The 26,742-nt window shown below is 48.2% G+C and overlaps 1 protein-coding gene across 1 annotated transcript; it reads right to left on the bottom strand.

Moving 5' to 3' along the window:
* Positions 1-3,933: 3,933 nt before the first annotated feature.
* LOC133151755 (uncharacterized protein K02A2.6) lies at positions 3,934-6,850 on the bottom strand. The gene has a single exon (XM_061275045.1). The coding sequence runs from the start codon at positions 6,837-6,839 to the stop codon at positions 4,089-4,091; it is 2,751 nt and encodes a 916-aa protein (XP_061131029.1). The 5' UTR covers positions 6,840-6,850; the 3' UTR covers positions 3,934-4,088.
* Between the last annotated feature and the right edge of the window lie 19,892 nt (positions 6,851-26,742).

A 26,742-nucleotide genomic window follows, 5' to 3' on the forward strand; every position in this document is an offset into this window, starting at 1 on the left:
TCGAGAAAATGCGATTTAAGCAATAAAATTAAAAAAGCTAATAAAACATAAACCAAACGTTGTAGGTGGTAATTTCTTCATGCGCAGTGATAAACTCGGCACTCTGAAGCACCCGAGAGCGCTTTTTTATATGCCAATCTAACCAGAGTGATGGGAGCGGCACAATTCAGAAAAAGTGCTCAGCTCGTCGAGAAAATGCGATTTAAGCAATCGAATTAAAAATGCTTATAAAACATAAACCAAACGTTGTAGGTTGTCATTTCTTCATGCGCAGTGATGAAATCAGCACTCTGAAGCACCCAAGAGCGCTTTTTTCTATGCCAACCTAACCAGAGTGACGGGAGCGGCACCATTCAGAAAAAGTGCTCAGCTCGTCGAGAAAATGCGATTTAAGTAATAAAATTAAAAAAGCTAATAAAACATAAACCAAACGTTGTAGGTGGTAATTTCTTCATGCGCAGTGATAAACTCGTCACTCTGAAGCACCCGAGAGCGCTTTTTTATATGCCAACCTAACCAGAGTGACGGGAGCGGCACCATTCAGAAAAAGTGCTCAGCTCGTCGAGAAAATGCGATTTAAGCAATAAAATTAAAAATACTCATAAAACATAAACCAAACGTTGTAGATGGTCATTTCTTCATGAGCAGTGATAAACTCGGCACTCTGAAGCACCCAAGAGCGCTTTTTTCGATGCCAACCTAACCAGAGTGACGGGAGCGGCACCGTTCAGAAAAAGTGCTCAGCTCGTCGAGAAAATGCGATTTAAGCAATAAAATTAAAAATGCTTATAAAAATAAACCAAACGTTGTAGATGGTCATTTCTTAATGCGCAGTAATAAACTCAGCACTCTGAAGCACCCGAGAGCGCTTTTTTATATGCCAACCTAACCAGAGTGACGGGAGCGGCACCGTTCAGAAAAAGTGCTCAGCTCGACGAGAAAATGCGATTTAAGCAATAAAATTAAAAATGCTTATAAACCATAAACCAAACGTTGTAGATGCTCATTTCTTAATGCGCAGTAATAAACTCGGCACTCTGAAGCACCCGAGAGCGCTTTTTTATATGCCAACCTAACCAGTGACGGGAGCGGCACCGTTCAGAAAAAGTCCTCAGCTCGTCGAGAAAATGCGATTTAAGCAATACAATTAAAAATGCTTATAAAACATAAACCAAACGTTGTAGATGGTCATTTCTTAATGCGCAGTAATAAACTCGGCACTCTGAAGCACCCGAGAGCGCTTTTTTATATGCCAACCTAACCAGAGTGACGGGAGCGTCACCATTCAGAAAAAGTGCTCAGCTCGTCGAGAAAATGCGATTTAAGCAATAAAATTAAAAATGCTTATAAAACATAAACCAAACGCTGTAGATGGTAATTTCTTCATGCGCAGTGATAAACTCGGCACTCTGAAGCACCCGAGAGCGCTTTTTTATATGCCAACCTAACCAGAGTGACGGGAGCGGCACCGTTCAGAAAAAGTGCTCAGCTCGTCGAGAAAATGCGATTTAAGCAATAAAATTAAAAATGCTTATAAAACAAAAACCAAACGTTGTAAATGGTCATTTCTTAATGCGCAGTAATAAACTCGGCACTCTGAAGCACCCGAAAGCGCTTTTTTATATGCCAACCTATCCAGAGTGACGGGAGCGGCACCGTTCAGAAAAAGTGCTCAGCTCGTCGAGAAAATGCGATTTAAGCAATAAAATTAAAAATGCTTATAAAACATAAACCAAACGTTGTAGATGGTCATTTATTAATGCGCAGTAATAAACTCGGCACTCTGAAGCACCCGAGAGCGCTTTTTTATATGCCAACCTAACCAGAGTGACGGGAGCGGCACCATTCAGAAAAAGTGCTCAGCTCGTCGAGAAAATGCGATTTAAGCAATAAAAGTAAAAATGCTTATAAAAATAAACCAAACGTTGTAGATGGTCATTTCTTAATGCGCAGTAATAAACTCGGCACTCTGAAGCACCCGAGAGCGCTTTTTTATATGCCAACCTATCCAGAGTGACGGGAGCGGCACCGTTCAGAAAAAGTGCTCAGCTCGTCGAGAAAATGCGATTTAAGCAATAAAATTAAAAATGCTTATAAAACATAAACCAAACGTTGTAGATGGTCATTTCTTAATGCGCAGTAATAAACTCGGCACTCTGAAGCACCCGAGAGCGCTTTTTTATATGCCAACCTAACCAGAGTGACGGGAGCGGCACCGTTCAGAAAAAGTGCTCAGCTCGTCGAGAAAACGCGATTTAAGCAATAAAATTAAAAATGCTTATAAAACATAAACCAAACGTTGTAGATGGTCATTTCTTAATGCGCAGTAATAAACTCGGCACTCTGAAGCACCCGAGAGCGCTTTTTTATATGCCAACCTAACCAGAGTGACGGGAGCGGCACCGTTCAGAAAAAGTGCTCAGCTCGTCGAGAAAATGCGATTTAAGCAATAAAATTAACAATGCTTATAAAACATAAACCAAACGTTGTAGATGGTCATTTCTTAATGCGCAGTAATAAACTCGGCACTCTGAAGCACCCGAGAGCGCTTTTTTATATGCCAACCTAACCAGAGTGACGGGAGCGGCACCGTTCAGAAAAAGTGCTCAGCTCGTCAAGAAAACGCGATTTAAGCAATAAAATTAAAAATGCTTATAAAACATAAACCAAACGTTGTAGATGGTCATTTCTTAATGCGCAGTAATAAACTCGGCACTCTGAAGCACCCGAGAGCGCTTTTTTATATGCCAACCTAACCAGAGTGACAGGAGCGGCACCGTTCAGAAAAAGTGCTCAGCTCGTCGAGAAAATGCGATTTAAGCAATAAAATTAAAAATGCTTATAAAACATAAACCAAACGTTGTAGATGGTCATTTCTTAATGCGCAGTAATAAACTCGGCACTCTGAAGCACCCGAGAGCGCTTTTTTATATGCCAACCTAACCAGAGTGACGGGAGCGGCACCGTTCAGAAAAAGTGCTCAGCTCGTCGAGAAAATGCGATTTAAGCAATAAAATTAAAAATGCTTATAAAACATAAACCAAACGTTGTAGATGGTCATTTCTTAATGCGCAGTAATAAACTCGGCACTCTGAAGCACCCGAGAGCGCTTTTTTATATGCCAACCTAACCAGAGTGACGGAGCGGCACCGTTCAGAAAAAGTGCTCAGCTCGTCGAGAAAATGCGATTTAAGCAATAAAATTAAAAATACTTATAAAACATAAACCAAACGTTGTAGATGGTCATTTCTTAATGCGCAGTAATAAACTCGGCACTCTGAAGCACCCGAGAGCGCTTTTTTATATGCCAACCTAACCAGAGTGACGGGAGCGGCACCGTTCAGAAAAAGTGCTCAGCTCGTCGAGAAAATGCGATTTAAGCAATAAAATTAAAAATGCTCATAAAACATAAACCAAACGTTGTAGATGGTCATTTCTTAATGCACAGTAATAAACTCGGCACTCTGAAGCACCCGAGAGCGCTTTTTTATATGCCAACCTAACCAGAGTGACGGGAGCGTCACCATTCAGAAAAAGTGCTCAGCTCGTCGAGAAAATGCGATTTAAGCAATAAAATTAAAAATGCTTATAAAACATAAACCAAACGTTGTAGATGGTCATTTCTTAATGCGCAGTAATAAACTCGGCACTCTGAAGCACCCGAGAGCGCTTTTTTATATGCCAACCTAACCAGAGTGACGGGAGCGGCACTGTTCAGAAAAAGTGCTCAGCTCGTCGAGAAAATGCGATTTAAGCAATAAAATTAAAAATGCTTATAAAACATAAACCAAACGTTGTAGATTGTTATGTCCTTACTACTTTCCGGGTTCTTAGGTAGCAAGGAAGGTTCGGGCAACGACGTGATGAATACTGCTTTATTTCTTCAACACCGTCAGTTCACAGGCCGTACATCACAACACTAAACGTCCCCGAAGCTGCCCCTCCCACTCCCGGAGTTTTCCCACTACGGAACATGCGTTAGCCCAAAATATACAACATCTCCTCCCCCCTTACAATGAACATGCATGAACAACACGGAATTACGCACCTAGAACTAGACATCCCCATAACTCGGGTCAACCGCGAACCTATAAGTCCAAGCGCGCAGGAGCTCGCCGCTCTCTGATAGGATATCTCCTATCTGGGGGCACAGGATCAGCTCCACGGTCGATCAATGGTGAACTTGTTGCAGGAGCTTCTGCAAAGGGAGATGTCAGAGTCTCTGTCTCATGCGCATCCTCAGCTGGGACTGGTGGCGCGAGTGTGATTGAGTCCTGCACTTGGGAGGGTATGGGAACCGGCGTTTTGACGTGGGCAGAGCTATCAGGAAAATCTTTGAGGGACAGCTCTGCTGGCCCTAACTGAGTCTGCAGGAGTTGATCAACATGTCTTCTCCATACACCATCAGACGTTTGGACAGTATAAGATACTGGTCCCGTTTGCGCAATAACAGTGGCAGGAATCCACTTTGGTTCGCCACGGTAGTTCCTTGCCAACACAGAGTCTCCTGGCTTGAAAACTCTTCCTTTGCCCTTCTGTCCTCTGCACCTAACCTGTTTTTCCTGCTGACCTTGGACAATGTCCTTCATTGCTGAGGGCTTCAAGAGGTCAAACGTGGTGCGCAGGTCTCTCTTTAGCATCAGGCTAGCAGGAGATGTCTTGGTGGTGGCATGTGGACTGTTCCGATAGGTTAGTAGGAAGTGGTGCAGTCTCTGATGTAGTGTTCCTTGTCCTTGTGATGTTTTCAAGGCATGCTTCATGGTTTGAACAAATCTCTCAGCAAGCCCATTTGTTGCGGGGTGGTAGGGGGCCGACTTAATGTGTTGGACACCGTTAGCTTGCAGGAACACTGCCATTTCTTGTGAGACAAATTGGGGTCCATTGTCAGAGACTAGCTGGGCAGGAGATCCAAACCGACTAAACAGTTCCCCTAACTTTTCGATAGTCTTTTCTGCAGTGGTTGATCTCATGATAGCCACCTCTGGCCATTTGCTGTGTGCATCCACAGCAATAAGGAACATCCTGTCCTCCACTGGTCCCGCAAAATCAATGTGCACCCGGTGCCATGGTCCTTGTGGGAATTCCCAGGGGTGAAGAGGCGCTAGTGGAGGATTGTTCCTGACTCGGTGGCATGATGGACAGCTTTTGGCCAACTCTTCAATTTGTTGATCCATGTTCGGCCACCAAAAATAGCTTCTCGCTATTTCTTTCATTCGGACTATTCCGCTGTGTCCCGAATGCAGTTGCTGCAGCACTTTTGAGCGAAGTGACCGTGGTATGACCACCCTCCTACCCCAGAGTAGACACCCAGACTGGACAGACAGTTGCAATCTCCTCCCGAGGAAAGGCTTCAGACTCGCATTATCGCCAGCAGATCGACCCTTGACGACAATGTCCACGACCGCAGATAACTCCGGGTCATTCCGAGTTTCCCTTTTTACCTGCACCGCAGAGACAGGTGCTCTCTCCACCTCCCTGAAGTAGAAAAGGTCCACCGTGTCCGACTCCGGCCTTGTGACAGGCAAGGGCAAACGGGACAAGCCATCCGCATTGCAGTGGAAGTCTGATTTCCGATACCTGATGTCATATGCATGCGCCGACAACAACAAAGCCCACCTCTGCAGTCGGCATGCAGCAAGAGACGGTATTCCAGTGTGTGGACCGAGGATGGTGGTGAGGGGCCGATGGTCCGTCAGGAGCGTAAACTTCCTCCCATATAAGTATTGATGGAATTTCCTAACTCCAAAAACAATGCTCAGTGCCTCTCGTTCCAGTTGAGCATAGTTAGACTCTGTTTTGTTCAATGTCCTCGATGCAAAAGCGATTGGCTTTTCCTCACCACCCGGCAGGACATGAGAGAGAATCGCCCCTACTCCGTAAGGAGAGGCGTCACAGGCGAGCTGCAGTGGAAGTGATGGGTTGAAGTGCGTCAGGACCTTGGACGTAGTCAGCGCTCCTTTAGCCTTTTCAAAAGCCTCCTGACAGCTGGCTGTCCACGTCCACGTTTTGTCTCGGCGTAACAGTTCGTGCAGGGGTTGAAGCAGTGATGACAGATTGGAGATGAAGCGTCCGTAATAGTTCAGCAGACCTAAGAAAGATCGTAGCTGGCTGATGTTTTGGGGTGGGGGCGCGTCCACGACAGCTGCCACTTTTGATGGTGCAGTGTGCAGTCCTTCTGCATCGATCACATGCCCCAGATATTCCACAGATGGCTTGAAGAAGTCACATTTGTCCTTACGGACTCTTAAGCCGTAGTCCTTCAGCCTTTGAAGGGTAGCATCCAAGTTGCGCAGGTGCTCGTCATCGGTAGATCCAGTGCACAGGATATCGTCAAGGTAGCACTGTACCCCAGGCAACCCACTAAGGATCTGATCCATCGCTCGCTGAAATAGTGCCGGGGCTGACGTGATGCCGAACGGCAGTCTGCAGTATCTGAAGAGACCCTTGTGTGTGTTAATGGTCAACATTTCACGTGACTCTTTTTCTACATGCATTTGTAGGTAAGCCTGACTGAGATCTACCTTACTGAATTTTTGTCCCCCACTCAGTCCAGCAAACAAGTCATCAATTAGGGGAAGTGGATATTGCTCTGCTGCTAACACCGGGTTAATTGTTACCTTGAAATCTCCACAGGTCCGAATTCCCCCATCTTTTTTTGGTACGGGAACGATGGGTGTGGCCCACTCACTGATGGTCACCGGCTCCAAAACCCCATTCTTGACCAGGGCGTCCAAGTCAGCTTCTACCTTGGATCGGATGGCGTATGGTACTGGTCTAGCTTTCATAAACACAGGCTTGCTACCAGGTTTGACATGTAACTTAACGGTTATATCTTTCATGCTGCCTAATTCATCACAGAAAACCTCCGTGTTTCTCGAGTATTTCTTGTAGCGGAGAGGAACTGTGTGACAGTTTCCTTATCGCTTGCCAGTCCAGCCGGATTCCCTGTAGCCATGTACGCCCCATTATGGCAGGATGATTTCCCTTGGTCACATAAAGGGGAAGCCTTTTTGTCCGCCCATGGTACTGAACAGTCACATCCGTCATCCCTTCCATGTGCACTCGATGTCCCGTATATGCCTTAAACACTGTGTCTGATGGACGTAGTGGAAGGTGCCTCATGAGTTTCCTGTAGATCTTGTGTGACACTAGTGATGCCTTTGATCCTGTGTCTATCTGCATTTTCACCACATGTCCCTCCAACTTGGGTTCAGCCCAGTAGCCATCTGAGCTCTCACCTACATTCATCGCTCGTATTGTATTTACAGGCACTTCTTCCTCCGAAGAATCACTATTTCTTCCATTATCATGGCAAACGGTGCGAACATGCCTTTTTTGTTTATATTTCATATTGTCACTTCTGTTCCCAGCCCTTGAGCTTTTGTCCATGTCCTGTTTACTTCGGCACGCCCGCTCTATGTGCCCATTTTTTCCACAGTTACGACAGTCCATCTCTTTGCACCAGCACGTCGATGCAAGATGTCCAGATCTACCACAGCGAAAACATGGCCCTTGCGCGTTCGGTTTATCATTGTTGAGTTGGTGCACTCTTTCTGTAGCACTTAGTTGCTGGGCCTCCTTTTTCGCCATTTCCATTGTTACACTGATGTTAATGGCCTTTTCCAAAGTCAAGTCACTTTCTGTGAGTAATCTCTTCTGTGCTGCCTCGTTTCTAAGTCCACATACCAGCCTGTCTCTCAAAGTGTCATTTAACACATCCTGGAACTCACAGTGTTCAGCCAGCTTGCGTGGGCCCGCCACAAACTGGGTGACCGACTCGCCCTCTTCTTGGCTGCGTCTGTGAAATCGGAATCTTTCTGCGATTACCAGGGGTTTCGGTGAAAGATGGTTTGCCAGTACATCCACTATTTCTCGGTATGTTTTACTGCCGGGCTTTTCTGGTTGCAGTAGGTCACGTAGCAAGGTAAACGTTTTCGGCCCCATTACACTCAAAAACGTGGGCACCAGCTTCTCCTCCTTTATATCATTAGCCATGGCGAAGTAATCGAAACGCTCAGTATATGAGCCCCATTGTTCAACACTTTCGTCAAAGGGACCAATTGAGCCAATCATTCCGGCCATTACAAGTTCCTGTTTGTATGGCACTGCTTGCCCTACAGACGTCTCCCCTCAGCAGGCCACTCTTTTTTTTTTCCTTCGCCACACTACTCACGACGTTGCCACAGTCCACCAATCCACTCCACCCGTCGAGACGAATCCGGCCAACACGCGTCAGTCCAGACGTCCTCGTCGCCAGTTTTGTTATGTCCTTACTACTTTCCGGGTTCTTAGGTAGCAAGGAAGGTTCGGGCAACGACGTGATGAATACTGCTTTATTTCTTCAACACCGTCAGTTCACAGGCCGTACATCACAACACTAAACGTCCCCGAAGCTGCCCCTCCCACTCCCGGAGTTTTCCCACTACGGAACATGCGTTAGCCCAAAATATACAACATAGATGGTCATTTCTTAATGCGCAGTAATAAACTCGGCACTCTGAAGCACCCGAGAGCGCTTTTCTATATGCCAACCTAACCAGAGTGACGGGAGCGGCACCATTCAGAAAAAGTGCTCAGCTCGTCGAGAAATTGCGATTTAAGCAATAAAATTAAAAATGCTTATAAAACATAAACCAAACGTTGTAGATGGTCATTTCTTAATGCGCAGTAATAAACTCGGCACTCTGAAGCACCCGAGAGCGCTTTTTTATATGCCAACCTAACCAGAGTGACGGGAGCGGCACCGTTCAGAAAAAGTGCTCAGCTCGTCGAGAAAATGCGATTTAAGCAATAAAATTAAAAATGCTTATAAAACATAAACCAAACGTTGTAGATGGTCATTTCTTAATGCGCAGTAATAAACTCGGCACTCTGAAGCACCCGAGAGCGTTTTTTTATATGCCAACCTAACCAGAGTGACGGGAGCGGCACCATTCAGAAAAAGTGCTCAGCTCGTCGAGAAAATGCGATTTAAGCAATAAAATTAAAAATGCTTATAAAACATAAACCAAACGTTGTAGGTGGTCATTTCTTAATGCGCAGTAATAAACTCGGCACTCTGAAGCACCCGAGAGTGCTTTTTTATATGCGGAGATCGCGGAGCATGAATGACTTCCAGCGGGCCGCGAACGCACACGCGGACGAGATGGGCGAAAAAAGCACCAGCAGTGCGGGTGGATGCTTTTTAAGCACCGCGGCGGAGATCGCGGAGCATGAATTACTTCCAGCGGGCCGCGAACGCACCCAACGCCGTCCGAGGGAACTTTGTGACTTCCCCACGCGCTCCCGGGGCCACCGGCAGGCCGTGCACGCTAACGAGATGGGCGAAAAAAGCACCAGCAGTGCGGGTGGGCGCTTTTTAAGCACTGTTGTGGCTTTATGCTCTGATACACTGTTGTAGTGTTGTCACTAACCGTGGGTTGCTTATTGGTTGTTTCTACAATAATACACGGAGGCAAGGATGCAGTACAAGTCGCTCTTTACTGCCCGCTCAGTCAACATCTCTCAGACCCCCAATACAGACAGACCACACAGTCGAGCACGGAGTGCTCCATCCAATCTACCACATCCCTCTTTTCCAACTGAGAAGTAGCTTATCTAGTATCGGTTACCTTAACTCTTTGGCATCAACATTGATCATAATTTCGACATGCATATATCAATTACAAACAAATCATGTTTCAACAACCCAAATGGCTTTCAACAATCTTTTTCTTTTTTTTTTTCGAACCTTTAACATTTTATAACACTTCACGATAAACACAGAACATCCACCCTTTAATTTCTCCATCTCTTTCTTTCTTAACACTGAGTAACAGCATCACTTTGTCATTCAGTGTACCTGGCAGGGCGCCTAACTGCTCTGCCACTCCTGGTATAGCATGTGGGCATGCTGTCCACAGGCACAGGACAAGGATTGCGTGGTACCGGTTCCAGGGGTGGTGAGTCCACTGTTGCAGTAGCCTGAGTATGTTGAAACTCAGAGTCCAAATGTTCATCAGGGTGAGAGTCTTTGAACAGGCTTGGGTGTATCTTTCTCAGATGTCGCCTGTTCCTCCTGCGTGTCCTCCCTGCCGGTGTCTGTACAGTGTAGGAGCGTGGTTCATCTCGCTGCCTGATGACAACCGCCGGCTCCCAGCCGCGTCGCGTCTGCATGTGTACCGTGTCTCCTGGGGTCAGCACTGCCAGTTGCCATGCACGCTGGTCGTAGCGTTGCTTTTGCCGGGACTGCAAGTCCTGTATTCTTCCGAGAATATGCTGTGGGGATGACTGTTTCAGCACAGCACTGGAACATGGAAGTGTGCTGCGCAGGACTCTACCCATCAACATTTGTGCAGGTGTCAGGTTTAGTCCTGTCACCGGTGTGTTTCTCAGCGACAGCAACACTAGATGTGGGTCAGTGCCAGTCTGCACTGCTTTCTTCAGCGCGTGTTTTACTGTCTTTATGGCCCGCTCCGCCATTCCATTTGAAGAGGGAAAACCTGGGCTGGAGTGTGTGAGCTTGAACTCCCATGAAGCTGCAAATGACTGCATCTCATAGCTGGCGAATGGGACATGATCACTCACTACCTCCTTAGGTATCCTATGTCTGGCAAAGACAGACTTCATCTTCTGAATCACCGTGCGAGCTGTTTTATCATTCAGGTTGAGCACTTCTGGATATTTTGTCAGGTCATCCACCAACAGCAGGTATGACTGACCATGCAGCTCGAAGATGTCAGCTCCAACTTTCATCCATGGCAGTTCAGGAACCTGGTGTGGAATGAGTGGCTCAGCCTGGTGTTTGGGCTGTAGCTGCTGGCACTGCACACATTTTTCCACCATTGTCTCTATGTCTCGTGTCATGCCAGGCCAGTAAAGGACTTTTCTCGCTTTAGCTTTAGTACGCTGCACGCCTTGGTGTGCAAGGTGCAGCTTCTCCAAAATCACTCTCTTGAAGCACTCGGGTATTATGATTTTGTCTCCGACCATCACAATGTCATTCACGATGCTGATATTGTCCCTCATTGGCCAGTAACTGTGTAGTTTACTGTCCAGACTTTTCTTTTTCATGGGCCAACCCTTCAAGTGTTTCTCACATACAGCTTGTAACACGCCATCTGCTGCCGTTGCTGATTTCAGCTGGCTAAGTGTTTCGCTACTCAGCGCGTCTGTGGCTTCCAAGGCATACACAACTCTCTCATCACAAGGGTTCTCATTGAGATTGCCACTGTCATTGCACGCTGTGGCGCGTGAGAGCGTGTCCGCGATGTACATGTGTTTGCCTGGTGTATATGTCACATTCAAATCATACCTCTGCAGTTGTAGAAGCATCCCTTGCAGCCGTGCTGGCGCTTTGCTCAGTGGTTTGCGCACGATGACCTCCAAAGGTTTGTGATCAGACTGCACTGTTACTGTTCTGCCGTAAACATACTGGTGAAACCTTTTAGCAGCAAACACTATGGCAAGTAACTCTTTCTCGATTTGCGCATATCTTTTTTCAGTGTCCGTGAGCGCTCTTGATGCATAGCACACCGGGTGGCCATCCTGCAGCAGACAGGCTCCCAGTCCATCCTTTGAGGAATCTGCTTGCAGAGTCAGCGGCTGCTTGTGATCGTAGTACCTCAGCACAGGCGCTTGTGTGAGGGTAGACTTCAGCGTCTGTAGTGCTGCGCTGTGGTGTGGGCACCACTGCCATGCCACGTCCTTCTTTAGCAGCTGTCTGAGGGGTGCCGTGAGTGAGGCTTCATTTGGTATGTACTGCGCCAGGAATTTTGTCATTCCCAGCAGGCGTTGGAGACTTTGTTTGTCGTCCGGGGTCGGCATGTCGACAATCGCTTTGATCTTGGCGTCATCAGCCCTCTGTCCTGCTGCCGTGATGATGTGTCCCATATATTTTACCGTGTTCACTTGGAACTGGATTTTGTCTTTGTTAAATTTCACATTGGCAGACTTTGCTCTCTCCATTACTTTCTGCAGGATTTCATCATGTTCTTGCTCTGATGATGCTGCTATAATCATGTCGTCTGCTATGACGTACACACCTGGAATGTCGCTGAAGGTCTCACAATTCTTTTGTTGAAAGACTTCACTGGCCGACTTAATCCCAAATGGTAGCCTGAGGAAGCGGAAGCGTCCCCACGGCGTGTTGAAGGTGCAGAGCTTAGATGATGGCTCATCTAGCTTGATCTGCTAGTACCCATCCTTCTCATCCAAGATGGAGAAGATGGATTTTCCAGCCAGCCTGCTGCGCACATCTTCAGGAGTAGGAATGGAGTAATGCTGGCGCTTGACTGCCTCATTCAGGTTGCAAGGATCCAAACACACCCTCAGCGACCCGTTCTTTTTCTTAGTGGCAACAAGACTGTTCACCCATTCTGTTGGTTCATTTACCGGTGTTATCACTTTTCTGTTTTGTAAGTCTTTGATTGTCACCTTCAGCGCATCCATGATGGAGAGGGGTACATTCCTGCATGCGTGAACCACAGGAGTGACGCTGGGGTCGACGTGTATGTGATGAACTCCAGGAAATTCCCCCAATCCTGTGAATACATCAGCATATCTTTGTAGTAACTCCTCTTTGGTGGCTGGAGGTTGTTGTTGTTGTGGAGCCTTTGCCGCGAGCGACCCCATTCTTTTCACCAGTTGCAGCTCTTCACAAGCCTCCCCTCCTAAAATTGGCTTGTCTGCTTGGCTACTCACGTGGAAGTCCAGCACAGCCTTGCGTTTAGACGTTCTGCATTCCAAAGATGCAACACCATCTGCTGTCAGGCGTGCCCCTCCAAAAGCTATCAACACAGTCTTTGTTGGACGCAGCTGAACGGGACCTGGTAGCTGCTGGCATAGCTGCCTGGGCAGCACATTAGCGTCAGCACCAGTGTCCAGCTTGAAGTCAATTGCAACACCTCTGATCGTGGCTGTTTCGTGCCATACAGTGTCCTTTGTTTGGTGTGCTGATTTCTTGGTTCCATTTCCAATCATGCCTATGTATAAACAGTCCATTTCTTTCTCTAAATTGTCTACAGTCTTCGTCTTATAATGGCTATTTTTCTCAGAGCCACCCCTACACACCTTTGAAAAGTGGTTATTTTTTCCACATTTATGACACACAGCGCCGTAAGCTGGGCATTGACGAGGCTCATGCTTGTTTCCGCATTTACGGCACATTGTCTTTACCTGCTTCTTGTAGCTTGGTTTGTTCTTGTCCCAGCTGTGTGTTTGCACTCTTGCTCTATTTAACGCATCCACTGAGGCATCATGGACAACAGGTGACGCTTGCATCGCTTGTATTTGTGACTTGGCGAGTTCTGCTGATCTACATGTTTCCATTGCTCTGCGTAAAGTAAGTGCATTATCACGTAACAGTCTCTCTTTCAGATGTGTATCACTAATGCTGAACACCAATTTATCCCTTATCATGTCATCTTCATGCCTTCCAAACTCACAGTTCTTGCTCTTTTGACGTAGTTCTGTGATGAATCTGTCCACCGATATTCCTGATGACATTGTGTGTGACCAAAACTGATGGCGTTCAAAAACAACGTTCTTTTGTGGACTGCAGTAGCCTCTGAATGCTTCCAAAACTTCCTCCATCGTTGCTTCCTCCCCTTCTGGGGTAATGGCAAGTGTATTATACACTTCCAGCGCCTCTTCGCCGACAGTGTGGAGCAGGATGGCGATTTTAACCCCCTCATTTTAATCCACCGCGCCAGAAGCGACCATATAGAGCTGGAAACGCTGCTCCCACCTGCGCCAGCTTTCAGCGAGGTTCCCCGTGATTATCAGCGGAGACGGTGGCCTGAACTGCTCCATGTCGGCTGTGTTAGCTCCCGTTAGCTTGCCGCTAATCTTCGGTCAACACGTGTTGAATACTGTCCTTGACTTACTCCGTAACTCCGTCTTCTGACACCATGTTGTGGCTTTATGCTGTGATACACTGTTGTAGTGTTGTCACTAACCGTGGGTTGCTTATTGGTTGTTTCTACAATAATACACGGAGGCAAGGATGCAGTACAAGTCGCTCTTTACTGCCCGCTCAGTCAACATCTCTCAGACCCCCAATACAGACAGACCACACAGTCGAGCACCGAGTGCTCGATCCAATCTACCACAAGCACCGCGGCGGAGATCGATGAGCATGAATGACTTCCAGCGGGCCGCAAACACGCGGACGAGATGGGCGAAAAAAGCACCAGCAGTGCGGGTGGACGAGCACCGCGGCGGTGATCGCGGAGCATGAATGACCTCCTGCGGGCCGCGGACGCATGCACCCAACGCCGTCCGAGGGAACTTTGTGACTTCCCCACGCGCTCCCGGGGCCACCGGCAGGCCGTGCACGCGGACGAGATGGGCGAAAAAAGCACCAGCAGTGCGGGTGGGCGCTTTTTAAGCACCGCGGCGGAGATCGCGGAGCATGAATGACTTCCAGCGGGCCGCGAACGCACACGCGGACGAGATGGGCGAAAAAAGGACCAGCAGTGCGGGTGGACGCTTTTTAAGCATGCACCGCGGCGGAGATCGCGGAGCATGAATGACTTCCAGCGGGCCGCGAACGCACCCAACGCCGTCCGAGGGAACTTTGTGACTTCCCCACGCGCTCCCGGGGCCACCGGCAGGCCGTGCACGCGGACGAGATGGGCGAAAATAGCACCAGCAGTGCGGGTGGGCGCTTTTTAAGCACCGCGGCGGAGATCGCGGAGCATGAATGACCTCCTGCGGGCCGCAAACGCATGCACCCAACGCCGTCCGAGGGAACTTTGTGACTTCCCCACGCGCTCCCGGGGCCACCGGCAGGCCGTGCACGCGGACGAGATGGGCGAAACCAGCAGTGCGGGTGGGCGCTTTTTAAGCACCGCGGCAGAGATCGCGGAGCATGAATGACTTCCAGCGGGCCGCGAACGCACACGCGGGCGAGATGGGCGAAAAAAGCACCAGCAGTGCGGGTGGACGCTTTTCAAGCACCGCGGCGGAGATCGCGGAGCATGAATGACTTCCAGCGGGCCGCGAACGCACATAAGGACGAGATGGGCGAAAAAAGAACCAGCAGTGCGGGTGGACGCTTTTTAAGCACCGCGGCGGAGATTGCGAAGCATGAATGACTTCCAGCGGGCCGCAAACGCACATAAGGACGAGATGGGCTAAAAAAACACCAGCAGTGCGGGTGGACACTTTTTAAGCACCGCGGCGGAGATTGCGAAGCATGAATGACTTCCAGCGGGCCGCGAACGCACACGCGGACGAGATGGGCGAAAAAAACAGCAGCAGACCGGGTGGACGCTTTTTAAGCACCGCGGCGGAGATCGCGGAGCATGAATGACTTCCAGCGGGCCGCGAAACCACAAGCGGACGAGATGGGCGAAAAAAGCACCAGCAGTGCGGGTGGACGCTTTTTAAGCACCGCGGCGGTGATCGCGGAGCATGAATGACCTCCTGCGGGCCGCGAACGCATGCACCCAACGCCGTCCGAGGGAACTTTGTGACTTCCCCACGCGCTCCCGGGGCTACCGGCAGGCCGTGCACGCGGATGAGATGGGCGAAAAAAGCACCAGCAGTGCGGGTGGACGCTTTCTAAGCACCGCGGCGGAGATCGCGGAGCATGAATGACTTCCAGCGGGCCGCGAACGCACACGCGGACGAGATGGGCGAAAAAAGCACCAGCAGTGCGGGTGGACGCTTTTTAAGCACCGCGGCGGAGATCGCGGAGCATGAACTACCAGAGGGCCGCGAACGCACACGCGGACGAGATGGGCGAAAAAAGCACCAGGAGAGCGGGTGGACGCTTTTTAAGCACCGCGGCGGAGATCGCGGAGCATGAATGTTTTCCAGCGGGCCGCGAACGCACACGCGGATGAGATGGGCGAAAAAAGCACCAGCAGTGCGGGTGGACGCTTTTTAAGCACCGCGGCGGAGATCGCGGAGCATGAATGACTTCCAGCGGGCCGCGAACGCACACGCGGACGAGATGGGCGAAAAAAGCACGGGTGGACGCTTTTTAAGCACCGCGGCGGAGATCGCGGAGCATGAATGACTTCCAGCGGGCCGCGAACGCGCACGCGGACGAGATGGGCGAAAAAAGCACCAGCAGTGCGGGTGGACGCCGCGGCGGAGATCGCGGAGCATGAATGACTTCCAGCGGGCCGCGAACGCACACGCGGACGAGATGGGCGAAAAAAGCACCAGCAGTGCGGGTGGACGCTTTTTAAGCACCGCGGCGGAGATCGCGGAGCATGAATGACTTCCAGCGGGCCGGGAACGCACACGCGGACGAGATGGGCGAAAAAAGCACCAGCAGTGCGGGTGGACGCTTTTTAAGCACCGCGGCGGAGATCGCGGAGCATGAAGGACTTCCAGCGGGCCGCAAACGCGCACGCGGACGAGATGGGCGAAAAAAGCACCAGCAGTGCGGGTGGACGCTTTTTAAGCACCGCGGCGGAGATCGCGGAGCATGAATGACTTCCAGCGGGCCGCGAACGCACATAAGGACGAGATGGACGAAAAAAGAACCGGCAGTGCGGGTGGACGCTTTTTAAGCACCGCGGCGGAGATTGCGAAGCATGAATGACTTCCAGCGGGCCGCGAACGCACACGCGGACGAGATGGGCGAAAAAAACACCAGCAGTGCGGGTGGACGCTTTTTAAGCACCTTGGCGGAGATCGCGGAGCATGAATGACTTCCAGCGGGCCGCGAAACCACAAGCGGACGAGATGGGCGAAAAAAGCACCAGCAGTGCGGGTGGACGCTTTTTAAGCACCGCGGCGGTGATCGCGGAGCATGAATGACCTCCTGCGGGCCGCGAACGCATGCACCCAACGCCGTCCGAGGGAACTTTGTGACTTCCCCACGCGCTCCCGGGGCCACCGGCAGGCCGTGCACGCGGACGAGATGGGCGAAAAAAGCATCAGCAGTGCGGGTGGGCGCTTTTTAAGCACCGCGGCGGAGATCGCGGAGCATGAATGACTTCCAGCGGGCCGCAAACGCACACGCGGACGAGAAGGGCGAAAAAAGCAGCAGTGCGGGTGGACGCACCGCGGGGGAGATCGCGGAGCATGAATGACTTCCAGCGGGCGGCGAACGCACACGCGGACGAGATGGGCGAAAAAAGCACCAGCAGTGCGGGTGGACGCTTTTTAAGCAACGCGGCGGAGATCGCGGAGCATGAATGACTTCCAGCGGGCCGCAAACGCACACGCGGAGGAGATGGCCGAAAAAAGCACCAGCAGTGCGGGTGGACGCTTTTTAAGCACAGCGGCGGAGATAGCGGAGCATGAATGACTTCCAGCGGGCCGCGAACGCACACGCGGACGAGATGGGCGAAAAAAGCACCAGCAGTGCGGGTGGACGCTTTTCAAGCACCGCGGCGGAGATGGTGGAGCATGACTTCCACCGGGCCGCGAACGCACACGCGGACGAGATGGGCGAAACCAGTAGTGCGGGTGGACGCTTTTTAAGCACCGCGGCGGAGATCGCGGAGCATGAATGACTTCCAGCGGGCCGCGAACGCACACGCGGACGAGATGGGCGAAAAAAGCACCAGCAGTGCGGGTGGACGCTTTTTAAGCACCGCGGCGGAGATCGGGGAGCATGAATGACTTGCAGCGGGCCGCGAACGCGCACGCGGACGAGATGGGCGAAAAAAGCACCAGCAGTGCGGGTGGACGCTTTTTAAGCACCGCGGCGGAGATCGCGGCTTCCAGCGGGCCGCGAACGCACACGCGGACGAGATGGGCGAAAAAAGCACCAGCAGTGCGGGTGGACGCTTTTTAAGCACCGCGGCGGAGATCGCGGAGCATGAATGACTTCCAGTGGGCCGCGAACGCACACGCGGACGAGATGGGCGAAAAAAGCACCAGCAGTGCGGGTGGACGCACCGCGGCGAAGATCGCGGAGCATGAATGACTTCCAGCGGGCCGCGAACGCACACGCGGACGAGATGGCCGAAAAAAGCACCAGCAGTGCGGGTGGACGCTTTTTAAGCACCGCGGCGGAGATCGCGGAGCATGAATGACTTCCATCGGGCCGCAAACGCACACGCGGACGAGATGGCCGAAAAAAGCACCAACAGTGCGGATGGACGCTTTTTAAGCACCGCGGTGGAGATCGCGGAGCATGAATGACTTCCAGCGGGCCGCAAACGCACACGCGGACGAGATGGGCGAAAAAAGCACCAGCAGTGCGGATGGACGCTTTTTAAGCACCGCGGCGGAGATCGTGGAGCATGACTTCCACCGGCCGCAAACGCACACGCGGACGAGATGGGCGAAACCAACAGTGCGGGTGGACGCTTTTTAAGCACCGCGGCGGAGATCGCGGAGCATGAATAACTTCCAGCGGGCCGCGAACGCACACGCGGACGAGATGGGCGAAAAAAGCACCAGCAGTGCGGGTCGACGCTTTTTAAGCACCGCGGCGGAAATCGCGGAGCATGAATGACTTCCAGCGGGCCGCGAACGCACCCAACGCCGTCCGAGGGAACTTTGTGCCTTCCCCACGCGCTCCCGGGGCCACCGGCAGGCCGTGCACGCGGACGAGATGGCCGAAAAAAGCACCAGCAGTGCGGGTGGACGCTTTATTTTTTTTAACCGCGGCGGAGATCGCGGAGCACGAATGACTTCCAGCGGGCCGCAAACGCACACGCGCGTGGCACCGTTCAGAAAAAGTGCTCAGCTCGTCGAGAAAATGCGATTTAAGCAATAAAATTAAAAATGCTTATAAAACATAAACCAAACGCTGTAGATGGTAATTTCTTCATGCGCAGTGATAAACTCGGCACTCTGAAGCACCCGAGAGCGCTTTTTTATATGCCAACCTAACCAGAGTGACGGGAGCGGCACCATTCAGAAAAAGTGCTCAGCTCGTCAAGAAAATGCGATTTAAGCAATAAAATTAAAAATGCTTATAAAACATAAACCAAACGTTGTAGATGGTCATTTCTTAATGCGCAGTAATAAACTCGGCACTCTGAAGCACCCGAGAGCGCTTTTTTATATGCCAACCTAACCAGAGTGACGGGAGCGGCACCGTTCAGAAAAAGTGCTCAGCTCGTCGAGAAAATGCGATTTAAGCAATAAAATTAAAAATGCTTATAAAACATAAACCAAACGTTGTAGATGGTCATTTCTTAATGCGCAGTAATAAACTCGGCACTCTGAAGCACCCGAGAGCGCTTTTTTATATGCCAAACTAACCAGAGTGACGGGAGCGGCACCGTTCAGAAAAAGTGCTCAGCTCGTCGAGAAAATGCGATTTAAGCAATAAAATTAAAAATGATTATAAAACATAAACCAAACGTTGTAGATGGTCATTTCTTAATGCGCAGTAATAAACTCGGCACTCTGAAGCACCCGAGAGCGCTTTTTTATATGCCAACTTAACCAGAGTGACGGGAGTGGCACCATTCAGAAAAAGTGCTCAGCTCGTCGAGAAAATACGATTTAAGCAATAAAATTAAAAATGCTTATAAAACATAAACCAAACGCTGTAGATGGTAATTTCTTCATGCGCAGTGATAAACTCGGCACTCTGAAGCACCCGAGAACGCTTTTTTATATGCCAACCTAACCAGAGTGACGGGAGCGGCACCATTCAGAAAAAGTGCTCAGCTCGTCGAGAAAATGCGATTTAAGCAATAAAATTATAAATGCTTATAAAACATAAACCAAACGTTGTAGATGGTCATTTCTTAATGCGCAGTAATAAACTCGGCATTCTGAAGCACCCGAGAGCGCTTTTTTATATGCCAACCTAACCAGAGTGACGGGAGCGGCACCGTTCAGAAAAAGTGCTCAGCTCGTCGAGAAAATGCGATTTAAGCAATAAAATTAAAAATGCTTATAAAACATAAACCAAACGTTGTAGATGGTCATTTCTTAATGCGCAGTAATAAACTCGGCACTCTGAAGCACCCGAGAGCACTTTTTTATATGCCAACCTAACCAGAGTGACGGGAGCGGCACCATTCAGAAAAAGTGCTCAGCTCGTCGAGAAAATGCGATTTAAGCAATAAAATTAAAAATGCTTATAAAACATAAACCAAACGTTGGAGGTGGTCATTTCTTCATGCGCAGTGATAAACTCGGCACTCTAAAGCACCCGAGAGCGTTTTTTTCGATGCCAACCTAACCAGAGTGACGGGAGCGGCACAATTCAGAAAAAGTGCTCAGCTCGCCGAGAAAATGCGATTTAAGCAATAAAATTAAAAATGCTTATAAAACATAAACCAAACGTTGGAGGTGGTCATTCCTTCATGCGCAGTGATAAACTCGGCACTCTAAAGCACCCGAGAGCGTTTTTTTGGATGCCAACCTAACCAGAGTGACGGGAGCGGCACAATTCAGAAAAAGTGCTCAGCTCGCCGAGAAAATGCGATTTAAGCAATAAAATTAAAAATGCTTATAAAACATAAACCAAACGTTGGAGGTGGTCATTTCTTCATGCGCAGTGAATAACTCGGCACTCTAAAGCACCCGAGAGCGTTTTTTTCGATGCCAACCTAACCAGAGTGACGGGAGCGGCACAATTCAGAAAAAGTGCTCAGCTCGCCGAGAAAATGCGATTTAAGCAATAAAATTAAAAATGCTTATAAAACATAAACCAAACGTTGGAGGTGGTCATTTCTTCATGCGCAGTGATAAACTCGGCACTTCTAAAGCACCCGAGAGCGTTTTTTTCGATGCCAACCTAACCAGAGTGACGGGAGCGGCACAATTCAGAAAAAGCGCTCAGCTCGCCGAGAAAATGCGATTTAAGCAATAAAATTAAAAATGCTTATAAAACATAAACCAAACGTTGGAGGTGGTCATTTCTTCATGCGCAGTGATAAACTCGGCACTCTAAAGCACCCAAGAGCGTTTTTTTCGATGCCAACCTAACCAGAGTGACGGGAGCGGCACAATTCAGAAAAAGTGCTCAGCTCGCCGAGAAAATGCGATTTAAGCAATAAATTTAAAAATGCTTATAAAACATAAACCAAACGTTGGAGGTGGTTATTTCTTCATGCGCAGTGATAAACTCGGCACTCTAAAGCACCCGAGAGCGTCTTTTTCGATGCCAACCTAACCAGAGTGACGGGAGCGGCACAATTCAGAAAAAGTGCTCAGCTCGCCGAGAAAATGCGATTTAAGCAATAAAATTAAAAATGCTTATAAAACATAAACCAAACGTTGGAGGTGGTCATTTCTTAATGCGCAGTAATAAACTCGGCACTCTAAAGCACCCGAGAGCGTTTTTTTCGATGCCAACCTAACCAGAGTGACGGGAGCGGCACAATTCAGAAAAAGTGCTCAGCTCGCCGAGAAAATGCGATTCAAGCAATAAAATTAAAAATGCTTGTAAAACATAAACCAAACGTTGGAGGTGGTCATTTCTTCATGCGCAGTGATAAACTCGGCACTCTAAAGCACCCGAGAGCGTTTTTTTCGATGCCAACCTAACCAGAGTGACGGGAGCGGCACAATTCAGAAAAAGCGCTCAGCTCGCCGAGAAAATGCGATTTAAGCAATAAAATTAAAAATGCTTATAAAACATAAACCAAACGTTGGAGGTGGTCATTTCTTCATGCGCAGTGATAAACTCGGCACTCTAAAGCACCCGAGAGCGTTTTTTTCGATGCCAACCTAACCAGAGTGACGGGAGCGGCATAATTCAGAAAAAGTGCTCAGTTCGCCGAGAAAATGCGATTTAAGCAATAAAATTAAAAATGCTTATAAAACATAAACCAAACGTTGGAGGTGGTCATTTCTTCATGCGCAGTGAATAACTCGGCACTCTAAAGCACCCGAGAGCGTTTTTTTCGATGCCAACCTAAACAGAGTGACGGGAGCGGCACAATTCAGAAAAAGCGCTCAGCTCGCCGAGAAAATGCGATTTAAGCAATCAAATTAAAAATACTTATAAAACATAAACCAAACGTTGGAGGTGGTCATTTCTTCATGCGCAGTGATAAACTCGGCACTCTAAAGCACCCGAGAGCGTTTTTTTCGATGCCAACCTAACCAGAGTGACGGGAGCGGCACAATTCAGAAAAAGTGCTCAGCTCGCCGAGAAAATGCGATTTAAGCAATAAAATTAAAAATGCTTATAAAACATAAACCAAACGTTGGAGGTGGTCATTTCTTCATGCGCGGTGAATAACTCGGCACTCTAAAGCACCCGGGAGCGTTTTTTTCGATGCCAACCTAACCAGAGTGACGGGAGCGGCACAATTCAGAAAAAGTGCTCAGCTCGCCGAGAAAATGCGATTTAAGCAATAAAATTAAAAATGCTTATAAAACATAAACCAAACGTTGGAGGTGGTCATTTCTTAATGCGCAGTAATAAACTCGGCACTCTAAAGCACCCGAGAGCGTTTTTTTCGATGCCAACCTAACCAGAGTGACGGGAGCGGCACAATTCAGAAAAAGTGCTCAGCTCGCCGAGAAAATGCGATTTAAGCAATAAAATTAAAAATGCTTATAAAACATAAACCAAACGTTGGAGGTGGTCATTTCTTCATGCGCAGTGATAAACTCGGCACTCTAAAGCACCCGAGAGCGTTTTTTTCGATGCCAACCTAACCAGAGTGACGGGAGCGGCACAATTCAGAAAAAGTGCTCAGCTCGCCGAGAAAATGCGATTTAAGCAATAAAATTAAAAATGCTTATAAAACATAAACCAAACGTTGGAGGTGGTCATTTCTTCATGCGCAGTGATAAACTCGGCACTCTAAAGCACCCGAGAGCGTTTTTTTCGATGCCAACCTAACCAGAGTGACGGGAGCGGCACAATTCAGAAAAAGCGCTCAGCTCGCCGAGAAAATGCGATTTAAGCAATAAAATTAAAAATGCTTATAAAACATAAACCAAACGTTGGAGGTGGTCATTTCTTCATGCGCAGTGATAAACTCGGCACTCTAAAGCACCCGAGAGCGTTTTTTTCAATGCCAACCTAACCAGAGTGACGGGAGCGGCACAATTCAGAAAAAGCGCTCAGCTCGCCGAGAAAATGCGATTTAAGCAATAAAATTAAAAATGCTTATAAAACATAAACCAAACGTTGGAGGTGGTCATTTCTTCATGCGCAGTGATAAACTCGGCACTCTAAAGCACCCGAGAGCGTTTTTTTCGATGCCAACCTAACCAGAGTGACGGGAGCGGCACAATTCAGAAAAAGTGTTCAGCTCGCCGAGAAAATGCGATTTAAGCAATAAAATTAAAAATGCTTATAAAACATAAACCAAACGTTGGAGGTGGTCATTTCTTCATGCGCAGTGAATAACTCGGCACTCTAAAGCACCCGAGAGCGTTTTTTTCGATGCCAACCTAACCAGAGTGACGGGAGCGGCACAATTCAGAAAAAGTGCTCAGCTCGCCGAGAAAATCCGATTTAAGCAATAAAATTAAAAATGCTTATAAAACATAAACCAAACGTTGGAGGTGGTCATTTCTTCATGCGCAGTGATAAACTCGGCACTTCTAAAGCACCCGAGAGCGTTTTTTTCGATGCCAACCTAACCAGAGTGACGGGAGCGGCACAATTCAGAAAAAGCGCTCAGCTCGCCGAGAAAATGCGATTTAAGCAATAAAATTAAAAATGCTTATAAAACATAAACCAAACGTTGGAGGTGGTCATTTCTTCATGCGCAGTGATAAACTCGGCACTCTAAAGCACCCGAGAGCGTTTTTTTCGATGCCAACCTAACCAGAGTGACGGGAGCGGCACAATTCAGAAAAAGTGCTCAGCTCGCCGAGAAAATGCGATTTAAGCAATAAAATTAAAAATGCTTATAAAACATAAACCAAACGTTGGAGGTGGTCATTTCTTCATGCGCAGTGATAAACTCGGCACTCTAAAGCACCCGAGAGCGTTTTTTTCGATGCCAACCTAACCAGAGTGACGGGAGCGGCACAATTCAGAAAAAGTGCTCAGCTCGCCGAGAAAATGCGATTTAAGCAATAAAATTAAAAATGCTTATTAAACATAAACCAAAGTTGGAGGTGGTCATTTCTTCATGCGCAGTGATAAACTCGGCACTCTAAAGCACCCGAGAGCGTTTTTTTCGATGCCAACCTAACCAGAGTGACGGGAGCGGCACAATTCAGAAAAAGTGCTCAGCTCGCCGAGAAAATGCGATTTGAGCAATAAAATTAAAAATGCTTATAAAACATAAACCAAACGTTGGAGGTGGTCATTTCTTTATGCGCAGTGAATAACTCGGCACTCTAAAGCACCCGAGAGCGTTTTTTTCGATGCCAACCTAACCAGAGTGACGGGAGCGGCACAATTCAGAAAAAGTGCTCAGCTCGCCGAGAAAATGCGATTTAAGCAATAAAATTAAAAATGCTTATAAAACATAAACCAAACGTTGGAGGTGGTCATTTCTTCATGCGCAGTGAAAAACTCGGCACTCTAAAGCACCCGAGAGCGTTTTTTTCGATGCCAACCTAACCAGAGTGACGGGAGCGGCACAATTCAGAAAAAGCGCTCAGCTCGCCGAGAAAATGCGATTGAAGCAATAAAATTAAAAATGCTTATAAAACATAAACCAAACGTTGGAGGTGGTCATTTCTTCATGCGCAGTGAATAACTCGGCACTCTAAAGCACCCGAGAGCGTTTTTTTCGATGCCAACCTAACCAGAGTGACGGGAGCGGCACAATTCAGAAAAAGTGCTCAGCTCGCCGAGAAAATGCGATTTAAGCAATAAAATTAAAAATGCTTATAAAACATAAACCAAACGTTGGAGGTGGTCATTTCTTCATGCGCAGTGAATAACTCGGCACTCTAAAGCACCCGAGAGCGTTTTTTTCGATGCCAACCTAACCAGAGTGACGGGAGCGGCACAATTCAGAAAAAGTGCTCAGCTCGCCGAGAAAATGCGATTTAAGCAATAAAATTAAAAATGCTTATAAAACATAAACCAAACGTTGGAGGTGGTCATTTCTTCATGCACAGTGATAAACTCGGCACTTCTAAAGCACCCGAGAGCGTTTTTTTCGATGCCAACCTAACCAGAGTGACGGGAGCGGCACAATTCAGAAAAAGCGCTCAGCTCGCCGAGAAAATGCGATTTAAGCAATAAAATTAAAAATGCTTATAAAACATAAACCAAACGTTGGAGGTGGTCATTTCTTCATGCGCAGTGATAAACTCGGCACTCTAAAGCACCCGAGAGCGTTTTTTTCGATGCCAACCTAACCAGAGTGACGGGAGCGGCACAATTCAGAAAAAGTGCTCAGCTCGCCGAGAAAATGCGATTTAAGCAATAAAATTAAAAATGCTTATAAAACATAAACCAAACGTTGGAGGTGGTCATTTCTTCATGCGCAGTGATAAACTCGGCACTCTAAAGCACCCGAGAGCGTTTTTTTCGATGCCAACCTAACCAGAGTGACGGGAGCGGCACAATTCAGAAAAAGTGCTCAGCTCGCCGAGAAAATGCGATTTAAGCAATAAAATTAAAAATGCTTATTAAACATAAACCAAAGTTGGAGGTGGTCATTTCTTCATGCGCAGTGATAAACTCGGCACTCTAAAGCACCCGAGAGCGTTTTTTTCGATGCCAACCTAACCAGAGTGACGGGAGCGGCACAATTCAGAAAAAGTGCTCAGCTCGCCGAGAAAATGCGATTTGAGCAATAAAATTAAAAATGCTTATAAAACATAAACCAAACGTTGGAGGTGGTCATTTCTTTATGCGCAGTGAATAACTCGGCACTCTAAAGCACCCGAGAGCGTTTTTTTCGATGCCAACCTAACCAGAGTGACGGGAGCGGCACAATTCAGAAAAAGTGCTCAGCTCGCCGAGAAAATGCGATTTAAGCAATAAAATTAAAAATGCTTATAAAACATAAACCAAACGTTGGAGGTGGTCATTTCTTCATGCGCAGTGAAAAACTCGGCACTCTAAAGCACCCGAGAGCGTTTTTTTCGATGCCAACCTAACCAGAGTGACGGGAGCGGCACAATTCAGAAAAAGCGCTCAGCTCGCCGAGAAAATGCGATTGAAGCAATAAAATTAAAAATGCTTATAAAACATAAACCAAACGTTGGAGGTGGTCATTTCTTCATGCGCAGTGAATAACTCGGCACTCTAAAGCACCCGAGAGCGTTTTTTTCGATGCCAACCTAACCAGAGTGACGGGAGCGGCACAATTCAGAAAAAGTGCTCAGCTCGCCGAGAAAATGCGATTTAAGCAATAAAATTAAAAATGCTTATAAAACATAAACCAAACGTTGGAGGTGGTCATTTCTTAATGCGCAGTAATAAACTCGGCACTCTAAAGCACCCGAGAGCGTTTTTTTCGATGCCAACCTAACCAGAGTGACGGGAGCGGCACAATTCAGAAAAAGTGCTCAGCTCGCCGAGAAAATGCGATTTAAGCAATAAAATTAAAAATGCTTATAAAACATAAACCAAACGTTGGAGGTGGTCATTTCTTCATGCGCAGTAAATAACTCGGCACTCTAAAGCACCCGAGAGCGTTTTTTTCGATGCCAACCTAACCAGAGTGACGGGAGCGGCACAATTCAGAAAAAGTGCTCAGCTCGCCGAGAAAATGCGATTTAAGCAATAAAATTAAAAATGCTTATAAAACATAAACCAAACGTTGGAGGTGGTCATTTCTTAATGCGCATTGAATAACTCGGCACTCTAAAGCACCCGAGAGCGTTTTTTTCGATGCCAACCTAACCAGAGTGACGGGAGCGGCACTATTCAGAAAAAGTGCTCAGCTCGCCGAGAAAATGCGATTTAAGCAATAAAATTAAAAATGCTTATAAAACATAAAC

This window comes from Syngnathus typhle, linkage group LG3 (genome assembly GCF_033458585.1).
Source record: "Syngnathus typhle isolate RoL2023-S1 ecotype Sweden linkage group LG3, RoL_Styp_1.0, whole genome shotgun sequence".
NCBI classification, from domain to species: Eukaryota; Metazoa; Chordata; class Actinopteri; order Syngnathiformes; family Syngnathidae; genus Syngnathus; species Syngnathus typhle.

Coding starts and splice junctions, on each gene's coding strand:
- LOC133151755 (XM_061275045.1), bottom strand. CDS start 6,839: ATGAAAGATATAACCGTTAAGTTACATGTCAAACCTGGTAGCAAGCCT.